The sequence below is a fragment of the Moschus berezovskii genome, chromosome 6 (genome assembly GCF_049115385.1).
Source record: "Moschus berezovskii isolate FMDL1 chromosome 6, NW_MosBer_1.0, whole genome shotgun sequence".
Classification (NCBI taxonomy): Eukaryota; Metazoa; Chordata; class Mammalia; order Artiodactyla; family Moschidae; genus Moschus; species Moschus berezovskii.
Genome location: NC_142465.1, coordinates 105,491,202 through 105,513,620, shown reverse-complemented (window position 1 = coordinate 105,513,620; position 22,419 = coordinate 105,491,202). Strand labels below are relative to the sequence as shown.

Here is a 22,419-nt window from a genome sequence, read left to right as displayed (position 1 = left end):
AGTTGTGGGCCCAAAAAAGTATACCCCTTGCTCTTAAAGTGCCAAAGAAATTCATGACTGACTGTCTGTGTGTGTACAAAGTTCTCCATGCCTCTGACATTTCAATATTTTTCTGTTAATCATAGGTTTTTTTTTTTTGGTGGTTGAGAGGAAGATCAGATTCTAGGCTTAGAAATCAATTTCTTCTCCATCTTGATGATGAGGTAGAGATCAGTTTAGGTTGTGTTTTTAGGAAGAGGAATTACCTCAAAGATGCTGTAAACATCGTCATCACTGATGAGCTGTTTTGGAGTGTAAATAATTCCATTGTGAGTTATGTCTTCCGCGTTGATGCATTTTTCCCCATCTTCATTCACGGGGCCTCCATATCCCATGCTAAAGATTCTCGTTAATGATAGCAAATTATACACCTGCAAAGTAGAACAAAGGAAAAACTGTTATTTATTTTACAAAGTGAGATAATGTTCAATCTGGAGTTTAAAGGGAAAGCCACTAGACCATTCAGATATGACCTAAATCAAATCCCAATGATTATACAGTGGAAGTGAGAAATAGATTTAAGGGACTAGATCTGATAGAGTGCCTGATGAACACTCCCATAGCAACATTATAAAACATGACACAGAATTCATGGAGCGATATCAAAGGTTGTGGATCCCAATCCTGTTGTTGTAAGAAAGAAAATAATGTATAAAGAAATCAAATTCATTCATGAAAGACTCAGAGGTCATTAGGGCTTCCCTGGTGGCTCAGCGGTTAAAGCGTCTGCCTCCAATGCGGGAGACCTGGGTTCGATCCCTGGGTCGGGAAGATCCCTGGAGAAGGAAATGGTAACCCACTCCAGTATTCTTGCCTGGAGAATCCCATGGACAGAGAAGCCTGGTAGGCTACAATCCACGGGGTCGCAAAGAGTCGGACACGACTGAGCGATTTCACTTCACTTCAAGTCTAAAACTCAAGTCTGTTTGTCTCCCAGCCCAAATGCCTACTTTTTTTCTTGAATTTATCTTTGGAATTTTATTTATATTTATTGGTGTATAATTGCTTTACAATGTGGTGTTAGCTTCTGCTGTACAGCAATGCGAGTCAGCTATATGTCTATATGTATCCCCTCCCTCTTGGAACATCCTCCCACCTCATGTCCCATCCCACCCCTCTAGGTCATCACAGGGCACCAAGCTGAGCTTCCTCTGCTTTACAGCAGGTTCCCGCTGTCTATTTTACACATGGTAGTGTATATATGTCAATCCTAATTTCCCAATTCGTCCCACTCTCCCCTTCCCCACCCTGTGTCTATATGTCATTCTCTCTGTCTGCGTCTCTATTCCTGCGCTGGAAATAAGTTCATCAGTACCATTTTTCTAGACTCTACATATATGCGTTAAAATATTTGTTTTTCTCTTTCTGACATACTGCACTCTGTTTGACAGACCCTAGGTTCAACTTTAAAAAGAAAGCAAAAAGGTAGAGTGCAGAGAAGCATGATGAAAGAATAGAAGTCATTCATATCCATCACCTAGAACAACCTCTGTAAGGACTTATTTCCTTTTCCCACTTTATGTGATTACATTCTTACCAAGTTTTTTTTTTTTTCCCCCAGTCTACTGCTTTAGGACCAAGTTTAACTCAGAAGGAAACTAGACACAAAGGTAACCTAGAAATAAATTTATTCTAGTTCAGTTTTTGCCTTGTGCATGCATGCTAAGTTGCTTCAGTCGTGTCCTACTCTTTGCGATTCTATGGACTATAGCCCACCAGGCTCCTCTGCCCATGGGATTCTCCAGGAAAGAATACTGGAGTGGGTTGCCATGTCCTCCTCCAGGGGATCTTCCCATTCCAGGGATAGAACCCACATCTCTTATGTCTTCTACATTGGCAGGCAGGTTCTTTACCACTAGCACCACCTAGGAAGCCCCATCATAAAGCCACCTGCTCAGTCACACAGTATTCAGGCCGTTAAAGACACACTGACACGATGCGGACCTGCTGTCATCTCTTATCTAAGCTACTACCATAGCCTCCTGTTTCCGTGCTTTCGTTCTTGCTCCCGTACTCTGAACAGCAAACAGGATCTTCATAACTAGGTAAATCTAAATCGTTGCTCTCCTGCTTTAAACTCCTCACTGATTTATCACTGCCTTTGCTGTCAATTCAATTCCTGGGTTGGGAGGATCCCCTGGAGAAGAAAATGGCAACCCACTCCAGTATTCTTGCTTGGAAAATCCCATGGATGGAGGATCCTGGTAGGCTATAGTCCATGGGGTCACAAAAGAGTCAGACACGACTGAATGACTTCACTTTCACTTTTCACTTTGCTGTCAATGCCTAATCCCACTCCGAGTTCACAGTCCTCCTCATGATCTTCCTGACTTTCCATTCCACCTACTGCCTCTACCATCCTTTTCTCTCACCACTTTATGTAAGGTCATTCCCGTTTCCTTTGGAAACACTCTGAGACTTGTTCTGGCCTCAGGACTTTGACACTGCTTTCATTCTTTGCATTCCCTGCCCCTGCCCCTGTTATCTGACAACCTAAGAAGAGATCTCCAATCACTGCATTAAAACTTGTTCAACTGTTTTCTTCATCTCAGCATCCTATTTATTCCTTAAATGATACTTACTGACACTTAGAACTACTATATGTTGATATGTTTTTGTTGCTTACTTGCTTAACACATGAGACTACGAGTCTAAAATGGTCAAAGACCACATTAGAATTCTTATTCTTAGAGCACTATCTTGTAATCAAGATGCAGAGGAGATTTGCTAAATAAATAAATGGACAATGAAGACTATAAAGCTACTGAGCTCTTTTACATGTTTTTCATTATAAGAAACATCTTTTTTTTTTTTTTTTAGCTGTGCTGCAGAGCATATGGGATCTTAATTCCCTGCGCAGGGATCTGAGATCCTTGCAGTAGAAGCAGAGTCTAATCCACTGGACTACCAGGGAAGTCCCAAGAAACATGTTTAAAAGACAAGTTTGATTGGAATCTCTTTTGTCCATACTTAAAACAAGTAAGTGCCTGGACTTTAGAGAAGATTTAAAAATTTGACCTTTCACATACTATCTTGAATTGTGGTGTGTTAGACATGGCATTGAATAAAATTTGGTTCAAATTCCACCTTTAAAATACATTTTTTGGTGCACTGTTTCTATCGTTGCTTAATCTAACTCTGCTGTGTTTTCTTATTTCATAAAATGAAGGTAATAATACCCTCGTTAAGGAATTATTCATTTATTTACTCATTAAAAATGTGTTGAGCATCTTTTCCATGTGAGGACTGTGCTAGGCACAGGTGAGCAAGACTGCTCAGTCTTTTATACACTGTCGCAGACAATGAAGTGAAATGATCTATCGAAAGTATCTTGCGCAATGTCCTTTTCAGAAACAAGTAGAATTCAAACTCTTATGTGACTTAGTGCACTAGTCCTGCCACTCTAAAGAACTCGTCCTTTGCAGGTGTAACTTTCAGCTTCCAGAAGTGGTCATAGCATGTGTGCATTTTCCGACATCCGAGACTGAGATGGGACTCACTGACTGGGGCGAGAGCTCAGCTTCCGGCTTCATTAGCAGGACGCTCTGGTCCACGGCTCGGAGGCCACAGAGTGAGTGAGGGGCGGCTGTGACCTTCAGGCTGGTGTTTGAGGCTGGAAGGCCGTGGGCTGAGGAGAAGCTCAGGTTTACCTGTAAGGAGGGTATAATTATAGCAATGAGTTTTCCAGCTATTCCAGTCTTAAAACACTCTTCTACCCCAGGCTTCCCAGGTGGTGCCAGTGATCAAGAATCCACCTGCAATGCAGGAGATGTGAGAGATGTGGGTTTGATCCCTGGGTCAGAAAGATCCCCTGGAGGAGGGCATGGCAACCCACTCCAGTATTCATGCCTGGAGAATCCCATGGACAGAGGAGCCTGGTGGGCTATGGTCCATAGGGTCACAAAGAGTTGGATATGAGTGAAGCAACTTAGCACACAGCAAACACCCCAGGAAAGTCCCTTGAATATATTTTGAATTCCTCATGAATTTTCAGATAAAACAAGAGACTTGCAAGAAATCACGCTAATAGCCACCTGCTTTGAACTACTCCATTAGACTGCTGAGGTTTTGTTATCATGCTCTGCTGTTAGAGATCCTTTGGCAGAAAGTTTTAGGAGCACTACCTGACAGTCTTTTAATGAACATAAGTTCTTTATTTTCCATGCTTCAAAAAGGGGAGATGAAGAAAAGGACTGGGCTTAAACAAAACACCCACCTTATTGGCAAAACAGTTTTCAATGTCGAGCTTCTCAGCATCTGCGACAACTTCTCCATTAGGTAAAATGGTATAAACAAGTAACTGGGCTATAGGAGCAATGTTCGATTCCACTTGAAAGGAGAAGGAAAATACCCCTTTTACTGCAAAGTAAAGAAAGTTCAAGATGATAGATTAGGAAGAGCTTCAATTTTATAAAGAGGAGACTCTCAAATTATTTTACTTATTTACATGTGGAGTATACTAAAGTTACAAAAATACTTGCCTTTATGCCATTGTGCCTGCAATGAAAGTGAAAGTGTTAGTCTCTCAGTCATGTCTGACTCTATGTGGCTCCATGGACTGTAGCCCTCCAGGCTCCTCTGTCCATGGAATTCTCCAGGCAAGAATACTGGAGTGGGTTGCCATTCCCTTTTCCAGGGGATTTTCCCCACCCAGGGATTGAACCTGGGTCTCCTGCATTGCAGGCAGATTCTATGCAGTAGTATTCAGTAAATATATGCTGAACTACTGATATTAACATTTTTCTTAAAGATGTAGATTACATTGTTAATTTCCTCTTCTTAAGAAGGAAAGAACATTGAGTAAGTCTCTACTTTTAAATTAAAAAAAAAGACATTAAGAAGTCAAGAGAGAAGAACTAGACATCTTTAATGATCTCTATGATTCAGGCAGCACGAGTCTTGTCATATGAATGTGCTTAGTTGCTCATGATGGCAAGTCAAAGAATGCAACACAATCTTTACCTTTAGGCCATTTACAATAGAGCAGAGATACAGGTACACATGGACTTCCCTGGTAGCTCAGCTGGTAAAGAATCAGCCTGCAGTGCAGGAGACCCTGGTTCAATTCATGGATCGGGAATATCCCTTGGAGAAGGGATAGGCTACCCACTCCAGTATTCTTGGGCTTCCATAGTGGCTCAGCTGGTAACGAATCCGCCTGCAATGTGGGAGACCTGGGTTCAACCCCTGAGTTGGGAAGACCCCCTGGAGGAGGGCATGGCAACCCACTCCAGTATTCTTGCCTGGAGAATCTCCATGGACAGAGGAACCTGGCGGCTACAGTCCATGGGGTTGCAGAGTCGGACACGACTGAGTGACTAAGCACAAGCACAGGTACACATAATCATGTACAAAGCAGAGTATGCCTCTGATTTCTATAATGCATCTATTTCAGTTGTTTTCTCTGTGAATTACATAGTGTCTAATTCATGCATCTTTAATCTTGTTCTGTCTGATCTTTGTAGCATAAATTTATTTTATAGCTGTTGTCTTATACATCTATAGAAGATTTGAGGGCAACTTGTGGGGAAAATACACAAAACAGCAGGGTTAAAAATAAATGTGAACTAATGGCTGATTCATGTTGTTGTACGGCGGAAACCAATATACCATTGTAAAGCAATTATCCTCCAGTTAAAAATAAATTTAGAAAATGAATTAGTAAAGAAAAATTGAAGTAATAAAACTAAAACCATATGAAATTGAATTTCTGAAGCAGAGTTAAACATAGGCAGGAATTAATTATTAAGAGGCCATAGCGAATGATTAAACACTGGAGTGCTTAAATTTAACAGTTTCCCAGAAATCCAAAACAAATGGAAAAACAACCATTTACATAGCTATCATCAAATAAAATAAAGTATGCTTTATTACACTATGTAGAATTTTGTAGAAGGACATGGCAACCCACTCCAGTACTCTTGCCTGGAAAATCCCATGAGCAGAGGAGCCTGGTAGGCTGCAGTCCACGGGGTCACTAAGAGTCGGACACAACTTCGCGACTTCGCTTTCACTTTTCACTTTCATGCATTGGAGAAGGAAATGGCAACCCACTCCAGTGTTCTTGCCTGGAGAATCCCAGGGACAGAGGAGCCTGGTGGGCTGCCATCTATGGGGTTGTACAGAGTCGGACACGACTGAAGCAACTTAGCAGCAGCAACAGCAGTGAAAGTTACAGTCTCTCAGTCATGTCCGACTCTCTGTGACCCCATGGACTATACAGTTCATGAAATTCTCCAGGCCAGAATACTGAGAGGGTAGCTTTTCCCTTCTCTAGGGGATTTTCCCAACCGAAGGATCAAACCTAGGTCTCCCAAATTGCAGGAAGATTCTTTACCAGCTGAGCCACAAGGGAAGCGGGAACTATTTTGAAGAAATTTCCTCATGAGGAAATTTGGTTTTTGATATGCTATTGGGAACAAACTTACCTGCTCTAGAAAAATCAATCTAATGTTTAGTCCCACAAAAATCCATGATAAATGGAAAATTAGAGGGGCTGTTCCATATTTGAGTACCTGAATTCAATTTTTTTAAGCAATCAAAAACTTTAGTAAGAGAGATTTTTATCTAGATAAGAGATTTTATGGACCTAAGGAGAATCAATGGTGAGCAGGGTTTAGAGTGGTATGTCTTTATTATGGCTTTGGTTGTCTCATGCTGCTGGGAAAATGGATAGACTAGAAAAAGAAAGCTTTCATTTAGTGATAGAGTTAGTAGAAATTTAAAATAGATGAATTTGAAATTCAAAGAATTACAGATTTTAAGCACAATCTAAAAGTCATGATTAATTATAAAGGTCTTTTTAATCCAGTTTTTTATGATTATTTCAACAAAGGTGGTGAATAGTAGAGTTAGGTGATTAAATAAAAATCAACCTTCATTTGGAAACTTCTGAAGAATGTTGAAGTGCAATGCTGGCTTTTTGTTGTGTTGAACTGCTTAAATAAAAAGAGATAAAGAACCACTAGAGAAACAGAGTGAAAAAAGACCCTTCTTGGCACAGTAGTTTATCTTAAGCAAGTTGAGACTTTTTTTTTTTGGCTTGCAATTTTTCTACTTTACAAAATAAAGAAATAGTACTGAATTCTAAGTTCTTCCATTAGAATTTTTAATAAACAATGGGATTTGTTCAAACACATAAGCAGAAGAGTGCACAAAAAATAAAGCATCTTGAGGGCAATGACCATGTTTTATTAATGTTTTTACGCAAAGCTCCTATTATGAGCTATATCAAGATAGGAAGATAGACTCCCTTGAAAAATAGTTTTGACGGGGAAACTTTTTTTTCTAAAAAATGTAACAGTTGTAAATCATAAAGAAATATCTTAACCTTCATTTATGAATTAGTTAAAAAATATGTATTGCATACCCTCTGTGTGCCAGGTTCGAATGTGAGAAATGGTGTGTCAGAAATAAAAGACAAATATGTGCTAATCTTTATAATATGTATTCTTTATTTTTCTTGAAAATATTCACTCACCTTGGGTGAGTAGACTTTTTGATCTTTCCAAATATGCTTTTGTTAATAAAAATTGCTTTAGTAAACTGATAGCCTATAATTCGAATGAACAGAAAAAAGGGAAGCTACTTATGAGATTCAGCCTGGGGACATTTAACAAAGAGACTAAACATACGTATCTTTGGTAATAGAGTATTTCTTGAAAAGTTAACTAACAGATATCAGTGGATATTTATGATTCAAGAAAATCCAGAAGGAAAGTATGATCTAAAAGAGAGAGGCAGGAATACAAATGAGAGACTTGAAGATGGTGTGTTGCTGGCTTTTAAGATAGAAGAGGCCATAAACCAAGGAATGCAGGAGGTCTTTAGAAGCTGGAAAAGGTGAGGAAACAGGTAATCCTCTAGAGTTCCAGAAGGAATTTAATTCTGCTGACACCTTGATGTTAGCCCAGTAAGACTTCTATCTACAGAACTACAAGATAGTAAATCTGTGTGGTTTTTAGCCAGCAAACTTCCTACAGAAGCAATAAGAAACTAATACAAAATCATACAGAGTAAAATTTTTCTTTGGTGATTTTTTCATTTTCAATTATTTTTTGCATTAAAAATTTTAATAATAAAATGAATATATTTTACTTTAGAAATAAAATTTAAAATAAAGAAACACTATAAAAAGGATTTTTAAAAGTACTAAAATGAACCTAGTATTCTTATTTTTAAAATCAGTTTCCCCATCTTTGGTTGATGGAAGAAAGTTGGTAGCCATTTACTCTGATGTAAGAAATAGCTAAAGTGTTTAGGGCAATTTAAGAGAAAAAAAATAGGAAATCCTGAAAATACTTACACGCTCCTTGTTTAATGGATAACACATGGGTTCCTGATTGAATAATGCTTCCTCTTCCTTTGATCTGAAGACACAGGGAAATACGTTTATTATCATTTTAAAGGGTAGTTATTAAACTTACATATATATAATATACAAATAACATATTTATAATTCACAAATAACAAGAATCTCACTACTTCAACCCAAAAGTTACTTTTGTTTACTAAATTTCTCTTCCAACATTTTCCAATATGTGTAGTTCAAGTGATAAACTTCAAACAATATACTTTAAATAACACATGTAATTTTACAATGTTTTAGAATTTTCTTACTATTTACTACTCATCTTGGATATTAATATTTTAAATTTACCATATTCTTTCAACATATATTTTAAGCATCTATTATATGCAAAGCAATATATAGTGAAGGGAGGTATAAAATATTTGTAAGTATTATCTATTGCTGCCTTTAAAAAATAGCAAAAAATTAAAAGTATTTACACTCTCCTTGTGTCTGGTACTGAACTAAATAATTTTAAGATTTTTCTTTAATTCTGGCAATAACTCTGTGTTGTTGTTGTTCAGTGGCTCAGTTGTGTCTGACTATTTGCAACCCCATGGTCTGCAGCATGCCCGGCTTCCCTGTCCTCAAACTCATGTTCATTAAGTCAATGATGCCACCCAACCATCTCATCCTCTGTTGCCTTTTTCTCCTCCTACCCTCAGTCTTTCCCAGATTCAAGGTCTTTTCCAATGAGTCAGCTCTTTGGATCAGGTGGCCAAAGTATTGGAGCCTCAGCTTCAGCATCAGTCTTTCCAATCAATATTCAGGGTCGATTTCCTTTAGGACTGACCAATTTGATCTCCATGCTGTCCAAGGGACTTTCAAGAATCTTCTCTAGCACCACAGCTTGAAGGCATCAATTCTTTGGCGCTTAGCCTTCTTTATGGTCCACCTCTCAAATCCGTATGACTACTGGAAAAGTCATAGCTTTGACTATTTGCACCTTTGTAGGCAAAGTGATGTCTCTGCTTTTTAATACACTGTCTAGGTTTGTCATAGCTTTTCTTCCAGGAGCAAGCATCTTTTAATTTCATGGCTGCAGTCACCATCTGCGGTGATTTTGGAGTCCAAGAAAATAAAGCCTGTCACTGTTTCCATTATTTCCCCACCTATTTGCCATGAAGTGATGGGACTGGATGCCATGATTTTAGTTTTTTGAATGTTGAGTTTTAAGCCAGCTTTTTCACCCTCCTCTTTCACCTTCATCAAGAGGCTCTTTAGTTCCTCTTTGCTTTCATCCATTCGGGTGGTGTCATCTGCATATCTGAGGTTGTTGATATTTCTCTCAACAATCTTGATTCCAGCTTGTACTTCATCCAGCCTGGCACTTCACATGATGCACTCTGCATAGAAGTTAAATGAGCAGGGTGACAATATACAGCCTTGACATACTCTTTTCCCAATTTTGAACCAGTCCATTGTTTCATGTGTGGTTCCCCTGGAGAAGGACATGGCAACCCATTCCATTATTTTTACCTGGGAAATCCCAGTCGCAAAGAGTCAGATATGACTTAGCAACTAAATAGCAATCTTTTTAGGGTTTATATAATTAGGAAGAGCTACAGTGGCTTTTAGTCTTACCAAATAATAAAAGGTTAATTCCCTTTCATCTGTCAGAATCTGTCCATTCAGGATGTAGTGCACTCGAATCTCCTGTGTTTGCCCACAGGTCACAGTACCAGCCACAGGTTCAAGATGAATGTAACTCTTGCTTGGGGAGAAAATATGTCTTGCAGTGTGCATTGCTGGTATGTGAGATTCTTCAAGCCACCTACTATCAAAACAGTGGCTATTCTGTTTGTAAGTGACCTAATGGATAGAATAAAGGTCTTAAGTAAGCTATTTTTATTAATATATTAATATTAAATCACTCTGTCATTTGCTGAAGATTTTTTTAGGACACATGCTTACTTGATTTCATTATAGGCTGCCTTCTGAAATAAAGCATAATCTATAAACAACTTTCTGTTAAGTTTATTTAAAGTAACACTATATGAATTTAGGCACATTCACTCATAATCAAGATCAATAATTTTTTCTTAATACCCTTATGGTTGTACATTGCATAAGGACATTAGAATATTTCACACAAAATGAAAATAGTGGTTTACCAAAGGAACAATTAAAATCTAGTTAAAGAAGCTATAAAAATGTTGGATTTTCAAGGGACTATCAAGATGGTTTAATAAATGTCTCCTGAAACTAGATCATGTCATAGTCTAAAGTGAAAGTTTTCTGACAGAGAATTTTTTGTTTCTTATTTTGTATTTAGATTTCCACTTACCCCAACTGAAAGGAAAGAAGATGTGAAGTTACTGGTATCAATGGAAATGTTCACTAAACCATGCTCATTTGTGGTAAATCTGGCACTATATTTAAACATATCCACATTGACCACTACAGTCGCATTGGGGATTGGCTGATCCTTCTCATCGACTAGAAGAACCTAGAAGTAGGAAAGAGAAATAAGAAAGTGAAGGCTGATTTCAGGTGTTGTATAGCAATAACATTTTCCACTCTATTGTGTTCACTTCTTGACACCTTAGCCATTGTCATTTAATGAAGATCTTAGAATATAAAAGTAAGATTTGTTTTCTGGGCTCTAAAATATTTTTCTTTTTGACATTTCTGTTTAGATAACTTATGAGCATTTAATTGAGAACTGCTAATATTAGATTAGGGAGGCCTGGCGTGCTGTGATTCATGGGGTTGCAAAGAGTCGGACACGACTGAGCGACTGAACTGAACTGAACTGAATATTAGATTCACGGTGTTAACTTCCCCAATTTTCTTCATCTTTGTTGTTCTGGATCTCATTATAAGGCTTCCTTTTGTTTTTGTTGTCACTGTTTAGTTGCTCAGTTGTGTGTAACTTTTTGTGACCCCGTGGACTGTAACCTGCCAGGCTCCTCTGTCCATGGGATCTCCTGAAGTGGGTTACCATTTCCTCCACCAGGGAATTTTCCTGACTCAGGGATCAAACCTATGTCTCCTGCTTGGCAGGTAGATTCTTTACTGCTGAGGCCACCAGTGGAGCCCTATATAAGGTATTTGCCTTTTTAGTTTTTATAATTTCTTTACTCACTCTAAATAAATATTTGTTTTTATAATAAATTTTGCTTTTGTATAATAAAAGAATTTTGATTCATTTAAAAGATAGGTTTTGATATAAAAATTGGTTTTTCTAGAAGTCATATGCCCCCAAATATGGTTATATTGAAAAGAAACTTTACCTGCCCAAAGAAAGGAAGCCCACGTCTGTAATGTGAATCCACTTTCGTGAATTTCAGTTTGCTTACAGTGTTTGTGATTTCACTTGATCCATGTCCAGTTAATTCCAACCCTGAAAAATAATTCAGAGAAGTTGAACTGTTCTATATGTTCTATTCACCTCATGTCCTGCCCCATCCCAGCTTCACTCCATTATAACAAAAAACCATCCATATACTTTTATTCTTTCACTGACATCTGTAATTCCCCAATTTTCTGGTTTCACAAATATCCTGCTTGTTCCATCCATGTTCTTGAGGAGATTTTCTCCTCATTTCCTCAGAGATCTTGCTCTGTCTTGCTTCTCCCCAGCAACCATCTGGGAACAACTTGATTCTTCACACTGGCCTAAAAGTATTCTTAAATTTCTGTCACAAACCCCTTCCCCAGCAAAAGCTTTCTTTTCAGCACATGGTGATAAGAATAGCCAATACCCAGGGCTTTTTCATTCACTGAAGTGTGATTTGTATTTTATCTCCATTATCTAAAGCCTTCCTCTGTCAAAAGAAACTACTTTTTCATCTTCCCTCACTCTAACCCTATGTGTGTTCAATCACCTAGTCGTGTCCGACTCGTTGTGACCCCATGGGCTTAGCTTGCCAGGCTCCTCTGTCCTTGGGATTCTCCAGGCAAGAATACCAGAGTGGGTTGCCATTTCCTTCTCTAACCCTATGTCTCCTAGTTTTATTCTGCCTATTCATCTAGTCTTCTGACTGTAGTTGTTTCAGTTTTTGAGCTCCTCCTTGTCCACCTCTAGCCTAAATTTAGCAATGATAATTAACTTACTTTTTCTCTTAGGGGGATCTGAATGCAATGAGAATGGTTTCAGATTTACATTTTGGATCCTCATTTTGCTCAGACTTTTCTTTTGAAACTGTCCATTGAGTGAATCAACTGACATTTTGATATTCCAAGCTATGATGAATTGTCTTAGACAAATCCTCATCACCATAATTCTTTCTCATCTTTTCCTTATCTTGGTTAATGACATTTCCGTTTCCCAGACCCCCAAATTGTAGTCTTTGGGGTCATTTTGGATAGTATTCTGATTTAACACATTGTAACATATTTTTCTTCTAAACTGTCCTCTTCAGGTCTGCTAAAATCAACTTTTTTTTCTGTTTTTATATTTTTTAAATTGAAATGACAATAAAATAAATCAAAAAGAACAGTGACTATTTTAATCAAACTTTTACTTTACAAATATAAAAATATAACCAAAGCCCTCTTTTGCATTGTATAATTATGATATATGCCATGTTCTTTTCTCTGAGTAGTCTAAGTAGTGTGTATTCTATATAAAACTACTAAATGGCAATTGGAAAATATTCAATAGCTTGAGGGAAAAAACTAAAACGTTTTACTCAAATGTTTTAAATCACATTTAGGATTGACATCCCTTTGAAGAAAAGTGAAATTTGTATTTTTTTCTATGCGATGAAAACTTGTGGTTTTTAAAAAGTGGATAATATTCAAAATAACATTATGATAATTCTGGGTATGAACTCATGCTTTTAATAGCATTAATAGATTTTTTTACTTTTTATCATTGCCTTCCCTTGTAATTAGCATTGTATGGTTCAGTTGCTATTTTTTTATATTTAAGGTTTTTGTTAAGTTAGCATTTTATTTGGAATTGACAATTATTTTATTTATTTATATGAATAGTTTTTTTTTTAATTAAAAATAGTTTATTAGGTCATTCTTCTTAAATATAGCTGAAGATATCCAATGCTTTCACAATAAATTCTAACCTCTCTAGTATACAATTGACTTTTCTAAACACCTTAGCATCAGCCTACTTTTAAAGATTCCTTTGGGACTGAAGACATTTGTTTTATGCTTATTATGATTTTCTGGTGCATTACTGTTTCAAAATACAATCCATTCTATTCAAATCTGCTCAAATGCTACCTTTTAGAAGTATTTTTGGTCTATATTAGAATAAACTATCTCTCTTCACACTCATTGTGCCCTTATTTATTAACACTTCCTGTGAAAACTTTATGGTGCGTGCTAGGTTGCTTCAGTCGTGTCTGACTCCTTGTGACACTATGGACCATAATCTGCCAAGTTCCTCATCGATGGGATTCTCCAGGCAAGAGTGCTGGAGTGGGTTGCCATGCCCTCCTCCAGGGGATCTTCCCCACCCAGGGATCAAAACTGCATCTCTTATGTCACCTGCATTGGCAGGTAGTTTCTTTATCACTAGCGCTACCTGGGAAGCCTCCAGATTTTATTATGGTTATATATAATACATAGATACATATATACATAGCCATTTATATGTATAATTTCTTTTTAGATTCCTAATTCCTTGAGGGCAAAGACCACATCACTAACACAGTCCCCAGAAACTAAAAAGTATTTTACATGGATTGAATGTTTGATAAATGTTCAATAAATTAATACACATTTGATAATAATACAAACCTGTTCCCTCCTCTCTGACCTTGGCTTCCACTTGTAATGTATTCTCATATCCTTTTTGTTTCAGCTGAAATAATTTAGCATTTACTAGTTGTGTGAAACAACCTTCATCATCTGCCTGAAAAGAAAGGAAGAGAAGTCCTGGGTCCTCTGATTTGTGATTTAAAAAAGTCAATTATCAGCCAATGACAATTTTGTGTTGGCCACAGAAGAAAATTTTACAAAAGTTTTGTTCACTTTTTGGGTGCTTATCTTTTCCCCCAGGCGATACAAAACTTGTTCATTAATCATTGCATCAATCATTGCCAACCTTTGCTTTCTCCCCTCGCTTCTGAAAGCCTATTCCATTACTGTCATATTAAACTTTAGCCTATTATACAGAGTGAAGTAAGCCAGAAAGAAAAACACCAATACAGTATACTAACACATATATATGGAATTTAGAAAGATGGTAATGATAACCCTGTACACGAGACAGCAAAAGAGACACAGATGTATAGAACAGTCTTTTGGACTCTGTGGGAGAGGGCGAGGGTGGGATGATTTGGGAGAATGGCATTGAAACATGTATATTATCATATGTGAAACGAATCGCCAGTCCAGGTTTGATGCATGATACAGGATGCTCTGGGCTGGTGTACTGGGATGAACCAGAGGGATGGGATGGGTAGGGACGTGGGAGGGGGGTTCAAGATGGGGAACACATGTACACCCGGGGCAGATTCATGTCAATGTATGGCAAAACCAATACAATAATGAAAAGTAATTAGCCTCCAATTAAAATAAATGAATTAAAAAAAAAGAAAAGGTAAAAAAAAAAAAAAAAACAAAACCCCAAAACTTTCCTTCCTAGGTGGCGCTAGTGGTAAAGAACCTGTCTGCCAATGCAGGAGACACAGGAGAGGCAGGTTCGATTCCTGGGTTGGTAAGATCCCCTGGAGGAGGTCATGGTAACCCTCTCCAATATTCTTGCCTGGGAAAGCCCTTGGACAGAGGAGCCTGGTGGGCTATAGTCCATAGAATCAGAAGGAGTTGGACACGACTAATGCAACGTAGCTCAGTGTTTCCCAACATGCCATGGTCTTTTGTAATTTAACTCTTTGTGTATGCTGTTCCTTAAATATCTTTTCTTGCTTCCACTCTCATTGTGGCCAACAGTTACAGCTCTTATAAACTCAACTCAGACATAACATGTTCTAAGAAGCCTCTGTAATGATTTCCACCTAAATATTGACTGTAGTTGTTCAATGGCTCAGTTGTGTCCGACTCTTTTGCAACCCTATAGACTAGACAGCCAGTCTTCTCTCTCCATGGGATTCTCCAGGCAAGAATACCGGGTTGCCATTTCCTTCTCCAGGGGATCTTCCCGACCCAGGATCAAACCCACATCTCCTGCATTGCAGGCAGATTCTTTACCGCTGAGTCATCAGGGAAGGCCAAATATTGACTGCTGCTGCTAAGTCGCTTCAGTCGTGTCCGACTCTGTGCGACCCCATAGACAGCAGCCCACCAGGCTCCCCCATCCTTGGGATTCTCCAGGCAAGAACACTGGAGTGGGACACCATTTCCTTCTCCAATGCATGAAAGTGAAAAGTGAATGTGAAGGCGCTCAGTCGTGTCCGACTCTTAGCGACCCCATGGACTGCAGCCCACCAGGCTCCTCCATCCATGGGAGTTTCCAGGCAAGAGTACTGGAGTGGGTTGCCATTGCCTTCGCCATTTATTGATTAGATGAATCATTATAGAAATTAGATTTCCAAACTAAATGTTGGGTTCTATATTATAATAAATATCTGTTTTCATTTTTGTACTTGTTTGCATGAAAATATTTATTGTATAGTAAAATTTAGTCACACTTAATTTGGGCTTCCCTGGTGGCTCAGATGGTAAATAGTCTGCCTGCAATGCAGGAGACCAAGGTTTGATCCCTGGGTCCAGAAGGTACCCTGGAGAAGGGAATGGTTACCCATTCCAGTATTCTTGCCTGGAAATATTTATTGCACAAATTTAATCAATTTAATTTACTTATATACAGATGTCATGACTCATTTGAAAATGAAAATGAATCTTAGTCTCCCTGATTTGATAATGATTTTGACAGCTAGATTTCTCTCATGTTTATCTTTCTTATCAGTATTCATCTTGACCTTCATCATCATGTTCACCACCTTAGCCTTTCATTCTGCAACTTAGCTTGCTTTTCCACACCTGACAATGCCTGCTCACACTGCCTCACCTTGACCTTTTGTGTACTCTTCCTCTGAAATCAGTAATTCATACATTTCTTTTCTTAGTACAACATGTCCTGCTGCTGTTTCCCTTACATCTTCTCTGATGGAATCGAGGACTCCCGTCCATCTTTTCACTTGGTCCCCTCTCTTCAACCTGATGCTGATCTCATAGACTCCCACAGGCAGCTTAGATTCCATAGTGTCATTTGATTCTCCCACTGGCCCAATTCTTAACATTTGCCATATTTTTCTTCTGTTTTCTGTTTGATTAAAGCCAACTTTGGAGACTTCCACATCCTTTTAGGCCCAGACCCCTGGCATTTTGATTGCTGTCAGAAGGAAATTGCAAAACTGGCCAAATAAATACTATTATAAATCCATGAGCCCTATCTTCAAGTGGATTCTGATTATTGCCAGGCAATCTTAAAATATTTCCCTGATTCCACAGTTTTTCTAGGTGACTAATTCAAACACTACTATCATATCACACTGTATTATGTTGCATTGTATTGTATTCTTTATTGTATTATCAGTCACAAGAAAGCAAGATCTGGTGTTAGTGTCCTGGGGAGAGTGGTTTCCATATACCTGTTGACTGAATTCTTCACAGATGCTTTGTGGATATTTTCCAGAGCAGGGAGAACTGTACTGTAAATATTTTCTGCATACATTAATCATCACCAGGCCACGGACAGGCTTTCCATATGTGTATCTGTAACAATAAAGTGATCATACAAAAAGATATTTAACATAAATTACTCACATTTCCTACACATGATTTGATCCATTCATCTTACTCATCTACAGCAATTGCATTTCCTTTCATAGCATTAGTGCTTTAGAAGTACTTATTCTGAAACTGTCTTATCTACACCTCTAAAAGAAAAAAATTTATGAGTACTGAATTGTTTTTTGAAACACCTCCAAATGGAAAAGTAGCAATGTACTTTTTCTCAGATCTTGCCTTCCTCTCAGTTGAGGTTTGACTATAAAACTGCCTATTTCCCTTTCTCTGCTGTCATATTATCTAGGTTATGATTCTAGCTTTGTCAACACCTCCAAAGTTGTTTTAGGGAAAAAAATTAGGGAAACATAGAGAGTGTATTTCTTTTGTTTGTTTGCTGGTTTTATTGTTTAAGATTTTTTGTTGTTGTTGTGGACTTAAAATCTTTCCCGAATTTGTTACAATATTGCTTCTGTTTTATGCTTTTTTTTTTTTTTTGGCAGCAAAACATGTAGGATCTTATCTCCCTAACTAGGGATTGACTTTGCACCCCCTGCCTTGGAAGGCAAATTTTTAGTCACTGGACCATCAAGGAAGTCCCAAGAGTGTATTTCTAAGTCCTCCCTAACTTATATATGTTTTAAGAGGATAAGTGAGGAATTAAATGGGAAAGCACGAGCTACAGAACAAAAATATTACAAACAAACTGTATCATGATAGTTAGATTCTGCCAAATCTGATGGAAGGATGTGATGTATGGCCTGAATATTTATGTCACCCTGAAATTCATATGTTGAAATTCTAAACCCCAAAGGATCATAGTTTAGGAGGTGAGGGCTTTGGGAGGAGGGTGAAGTTCTCATGAATGGGTGAGTGCCTTCATAAAAGAAGCTCCAGAGGCTCTTGTTCCTCCTTCCATGTGAGGACACAAGAAGATGCGAAGAACCAGAAAGGGGACCTTCACCAGAATGTGACCATGCAGGCGCCTTGATCTTGGATTTCCCAGCCTCTGGGACTGTAAACAGGAGGAGAAGGGGACGACAGAGGACGAGGTGGTTGGATGGCATCACTGACTCAATGGACATGAGTTTGAGCAAGCTCTGGGAGATGGTGAAGGACAGGGAAGCCTGGTGGGCTGCAGTCCATGGGGTCGCAAAGAATCAGACACGACTGAGCGACAGAACAACAACAGAACTGTGAACAACATATTTCTGTTGTTAATAAGCTCCTCAGTCTGTGGTATTTTGTTATGACAGCCTGAACGGACTAAGGCTTGAACTCAGTCTATTGTTTCTTAAAGTTTGCTTTCTGGACCACATCCATGGACATTTCCTGAGACATGCAGTGAGATTCAGAGTACCAAAACCTTCCTCAGATTTAGAGGTGGGGCCAAGGATCTACATTTGAACTAAGCACCTCCATAGACTCTGATGCATGCCTAGGTTTGAGACACTGTCCAAACTGTGAAGTAGGTGAAGTTTGGTCTCAGAAACCCCAAGCTCCCTCTTTTTAGTGTCTCCTCCCCCTCAAATTTCTATAAGTGCTGATAAAGTAATAAATTATTTACTAAATTTAGTCACTTCATTGAATCTTATCTTTAAGTATGAAGCAAAAGGCTTTCTCCCTGATGAAAAAATGAAAAGCATCAGTGCTGGTGAGAAGGAGGAAAACACATGTTTTTCATGCTGTTTTCAAAAGCAAGCAGTAAATCCAACCTCCTCGATGTAACTGGAGGGGACTTTCTTGCCCAAAGGCAATCAGAGAAGAAATAAATAGCATGCATTTTGTTTATTTCTTTTTAAAAAATTAATTTTATTAAACCAGAGTATAGTTGTTTTACAATGTTGTGTTACTTTCTGCTGTACAACAAAGTGAGTCAGCTATACAGAAACATATGTCCCCCTTTTTTTGGATTTCCTTACCATTTAGGTTACCACAGAGCAATGAGTAGAATTCCCTGCACTATACCATGTGTTCTCATTAGTTATCTATTTTATGCATAGTATCAGTAGTGTATACATGTCAATCCCAATCTCCCAATTCATCCCCACACCCCTTTCTCCTTTTGGTGCCCCTGCATTTGTTCTCTATGTCTGTATCTCTATTTCTACTTTGTAAAAAAGTTAAATGACATGCATTTTAATTCTATCTTAATGTATCCAGCATTTAAGATAGAGGGTCTGCTTAACTTCTTTCTAGCTTCCCAGAGTTTAAAAAATTGGGGACAATACAAAATTGGAGATAATAAGACATGGAATAACATGGAAGCCATGAGCACTGGCTCCAGAATTAGATGGTTTGGGTTCACTTTAGCCCAGTGTCTGGGATATAGAAACGCTTCATGCATCTATATGTATTGTTACTTGCCAAGGCAATATAGAATTATGGAGAAAGGTTCAGGGTCTGGAGCCAGACTGTTGGATTTAAATTCCAATTTGCCATTTATTGTCTGTAGGAACTTGAACAAAGTTAGTTTATTCTTTATATGTTATAGTTTCCTCATTTGTAAAATGAGAATTATTATCCTCATCTCATAAGGTTAGTGTAAGAACAAAAACGCAAATAAGTGCAAGGCACTTTGAACACTGCCTGGCACATTTTAAATGCTCAGTTAGTAATTTTACTAACAGTAGTAAACATATTGCATGCTGTCACCCCTGCTCCTTGGTCTAAGCTCAGACAAGTTGGAGAGACTCGTTCCTTCTTTAATAAAAATACGTGGAAGGTCAGTAATCATTATGTGTAATACAAACAGGGTAGGAAAATAGAAATGAGATGAAAAAGTGTAACTCACAAGCTGCAGACAGAAACCTCAAATTCATCCTCTAGGAAACTAATCTTCTTGGGCATTTTCACTTGGACTTCAAATTTGGGCAAAACTGTTGTCAATAAAAGAAAAAAAAACACAAATATGAGAGCAGGCAGAAAGTCTTGCAAGAGTATTAGTAATGATTCTATTACAGAATCATGTGACAGAGTCACATGAAGTGATTTCAATTACAATAAGGAGCAGCAGGTCACTACTGGCAAAAAGAGATGCCATTCATACCCATGGGCAGTTAGCACCATGGTACCTTAGGCTGGTATTATAGTTCCTAGACTCTCCTCAGAATTTGTCCAAGATTTCAAAGGTGGGAGGGAAACAGCTCCATTAGTCTCTGAAGGTCATAATGATTAGACAGGATCACAGGTGCAGAGGGGCCAGAAACTTTCAGTTTGTCCTTATATTTTTCCCTGTCTGTTCTAGCTCTTCTTCCCAACTTCTAACCCTGCTGACTCATAGAGACCCTGGGCCCACCACCAGACACTTGGTTACAGAAATACCAAAGTGGGAGGAGGGAGAGCTAACATTCTCCCATTGATTCTTCTACCAGCTTCCCTCAGTGGTCCACTCTGGAATCTGAACATGCCCTTGTAAGTTCTGATCTGTACATCCTCACCCTTGCTTCAGGAGGCCTGGTTAGTAATTTCCTCTGATCCACCAACTCCTCCTGCCGGACTCTGACTTTTCCAGCCTCTCCCACACAGTTGTGTATAAGATTAGTCATTCCTATAATTAATCCCTGTTCTATAATTCTCATGGCAGTTCTGGTGAGACTGGAGAATCCTGTTTTTGTGATAAGTTTTCTATTCATGGCAAACAGATGGAGACAAAGTGGAAACAGTGGCAGATTTTATATTCTTGAGCTTCAAGATCACTTCAGATGGTGACTGCAGCCATGAAATTAAAAACTGCTTGCTCTTTGGAAGAAAAGCTATGAGAAACCTAGACGATGTATTAAAATGCAGAGACATCACTTTGCTGACAAAGGTCTGTATAGTCAAAGCTATGGTTTTTCCAGTGGTCATGTATGGGTTTGAGAGTTGGACCATAAAGAAGGCTGAGTGCTGAAGCACTGATTTTTTTGAACTGTAGTATTAGAGAAGACTCTTGAGAGTCCCTTGGATAGCAAGGAGATCAAATCAGTCAGTCCTAAAAGAAATCAACTCTGAATATTCATTGGAAGGATTGATGCTGAAACTGAAACTGCAATGCTTTGTCTACCTGATGTGAAGAGCTGACCCATTGGAAAAGGCTGTGATGCTGGGAAAAATTGAGGACAGGAGGAGAAGAGTGGGCATAGGATGAGATAGTTGGATGGCATGACTGACTCAATGGACATGAGTTTGAGCAAGCTCCAGGAGATAGTGAAGGACAGGGAAGCCTGGCATGCTACAGTCCATGGGGTTGCAAAGAGCGGGACATGACTTAGCAGTAGAACAACAACAACTCCTTATCTATAGCATAATGTATTTTACTTACATTAGAAATTCTACATAATTGATAACTAATAAGATGGTTCAATGTCTGAGTACTATTATTAGTATAAATTGCATGTAGGTTACAGACAGCAAGATTGTAATCCCAGAAAATACATCCTGTTATAAGATATAGATCAAGAGATGCATGTAGATAACACAATATATTGGTTAACAATTTATGTTTGAATAGGGTCAGTGGAACTATTAAAATTTCTTTTGCTTCTTGGCTTCTTGATTTTGGTAAATTTTTAACTTCTCTAGTATCAATATACTCATTTGTAAAATAGAGATGGTATAGTATCTGCCTCAGAGGGCTATTGTAAGGATTTAATGAGATGGTGCATGAATTGTTTGGCAAATATTTAGATAAATAAAAATTCTTGCTACTTTTTGATTGTTATGTGCTAGATTTTCGCTTGTCACTACATATAAAAATGATGCAGTCTTCCATTCTTTAATGTCATGTGTCTTTGACATGTGTGGAATTCTTACCGTATTCATCCACTTCAAAAGAGTGCTCTATTTTTTTCCCAGGTTCCTTCTGCAGTACCACCTTGTAGGGACCCAGTGCGGGCTCCACTGAGAGTTGGAAAGAGAGCTGACTGAGTCCCCCTTGCAATCTGAAACTGGGCCATTGGAAAATCCGGTTCCTTTTGGGGTTCTGTAGGTGAAAGCATCACAAGTATATTGAAGCAATTGAAATATATAGTTTTGAGTAGAAGGACAGCTTTTCAGGGAGGATGACATGGGAACTAGGCTAGTTAGCTGGTTGGTAAATTGGCACCAGAGGTATTAGCAAAGGTTTTTAGGAATTCTAGACTGAGAAAAGGGCAACTTGCCCAGCTGAGATACGACAGGTGATAGTAGCTCCTTTTGTGATTATGCATACCCATCTCGGTCAGAAATATTGGAAGAGCCACTACATTGCATCATCTCAGGGTATTTTGTTCCTTCATTGACATCTTATCCACTCCCCCCAGGATTTATGAGAGACAGGGAAAACAGTGTTTATTTATTTCTGGAGAAGTGCCAGCGGGGAAGGACAACGTGGAAAGAGGCGTTAATATAAC

The 22,419-nt window shown here is 38.4% G+C and overlaps 1 protein-coding gene across 2 annotated transcripts in view; it reads right to left on the bottom strand.

Moving 5' to 3' along the window:
* The window catches only part of LOC129535740 (pregnancy zone protein-like), a 54,631-nt gene that overhangs the window by 22,985 nt on the left and 9,227 nt on the right, over positions 1–22,419 (bottom strand). For both annotated transcript variants that reach the window (XM_055394331.2, XM_088837363.1), the window contains exons 7-17: positions 21,842–22,010; positions 19,842–19,926; positions 16,912–17,035; positions 14,096–14,210; positions 11,626–11,735; positions 10,677–10,838; positions 9,974–10,201; positions 8,345–8,408; positions 4,256–4,398; positions 3,540–3,689; positions 246–410 (exon numbers count right to left, since the gene is read on the bottom strand). In XM_055394331.2, the coding sequence (XP_055250306.2) occupies positions 246–410; positions 3,540–3,689; positions 4,256–4,398; positions 8,345–8,408; positions 9,974–10,201; positions 10,677–10,838; positions 11,626–11,735; positions 14,096–14,210; positions 16,912–17,035; positions 19,842–19,926; positions 21,842–22,010 (1,515 nt within the window). The remainder of the gene's footprint in view (positions 1–245; positions 411–3,539; positions 3,690–4,255; positions 4,399–8,344; positions 8,409–9,973; positions 10,202–10,676; positions 10,839–11,625; positions 11,736–14,095; positions 14,211–16,911; positions 17,036–19,841; positions 19,927–21,841; positions 22,011–22,419) is intronic.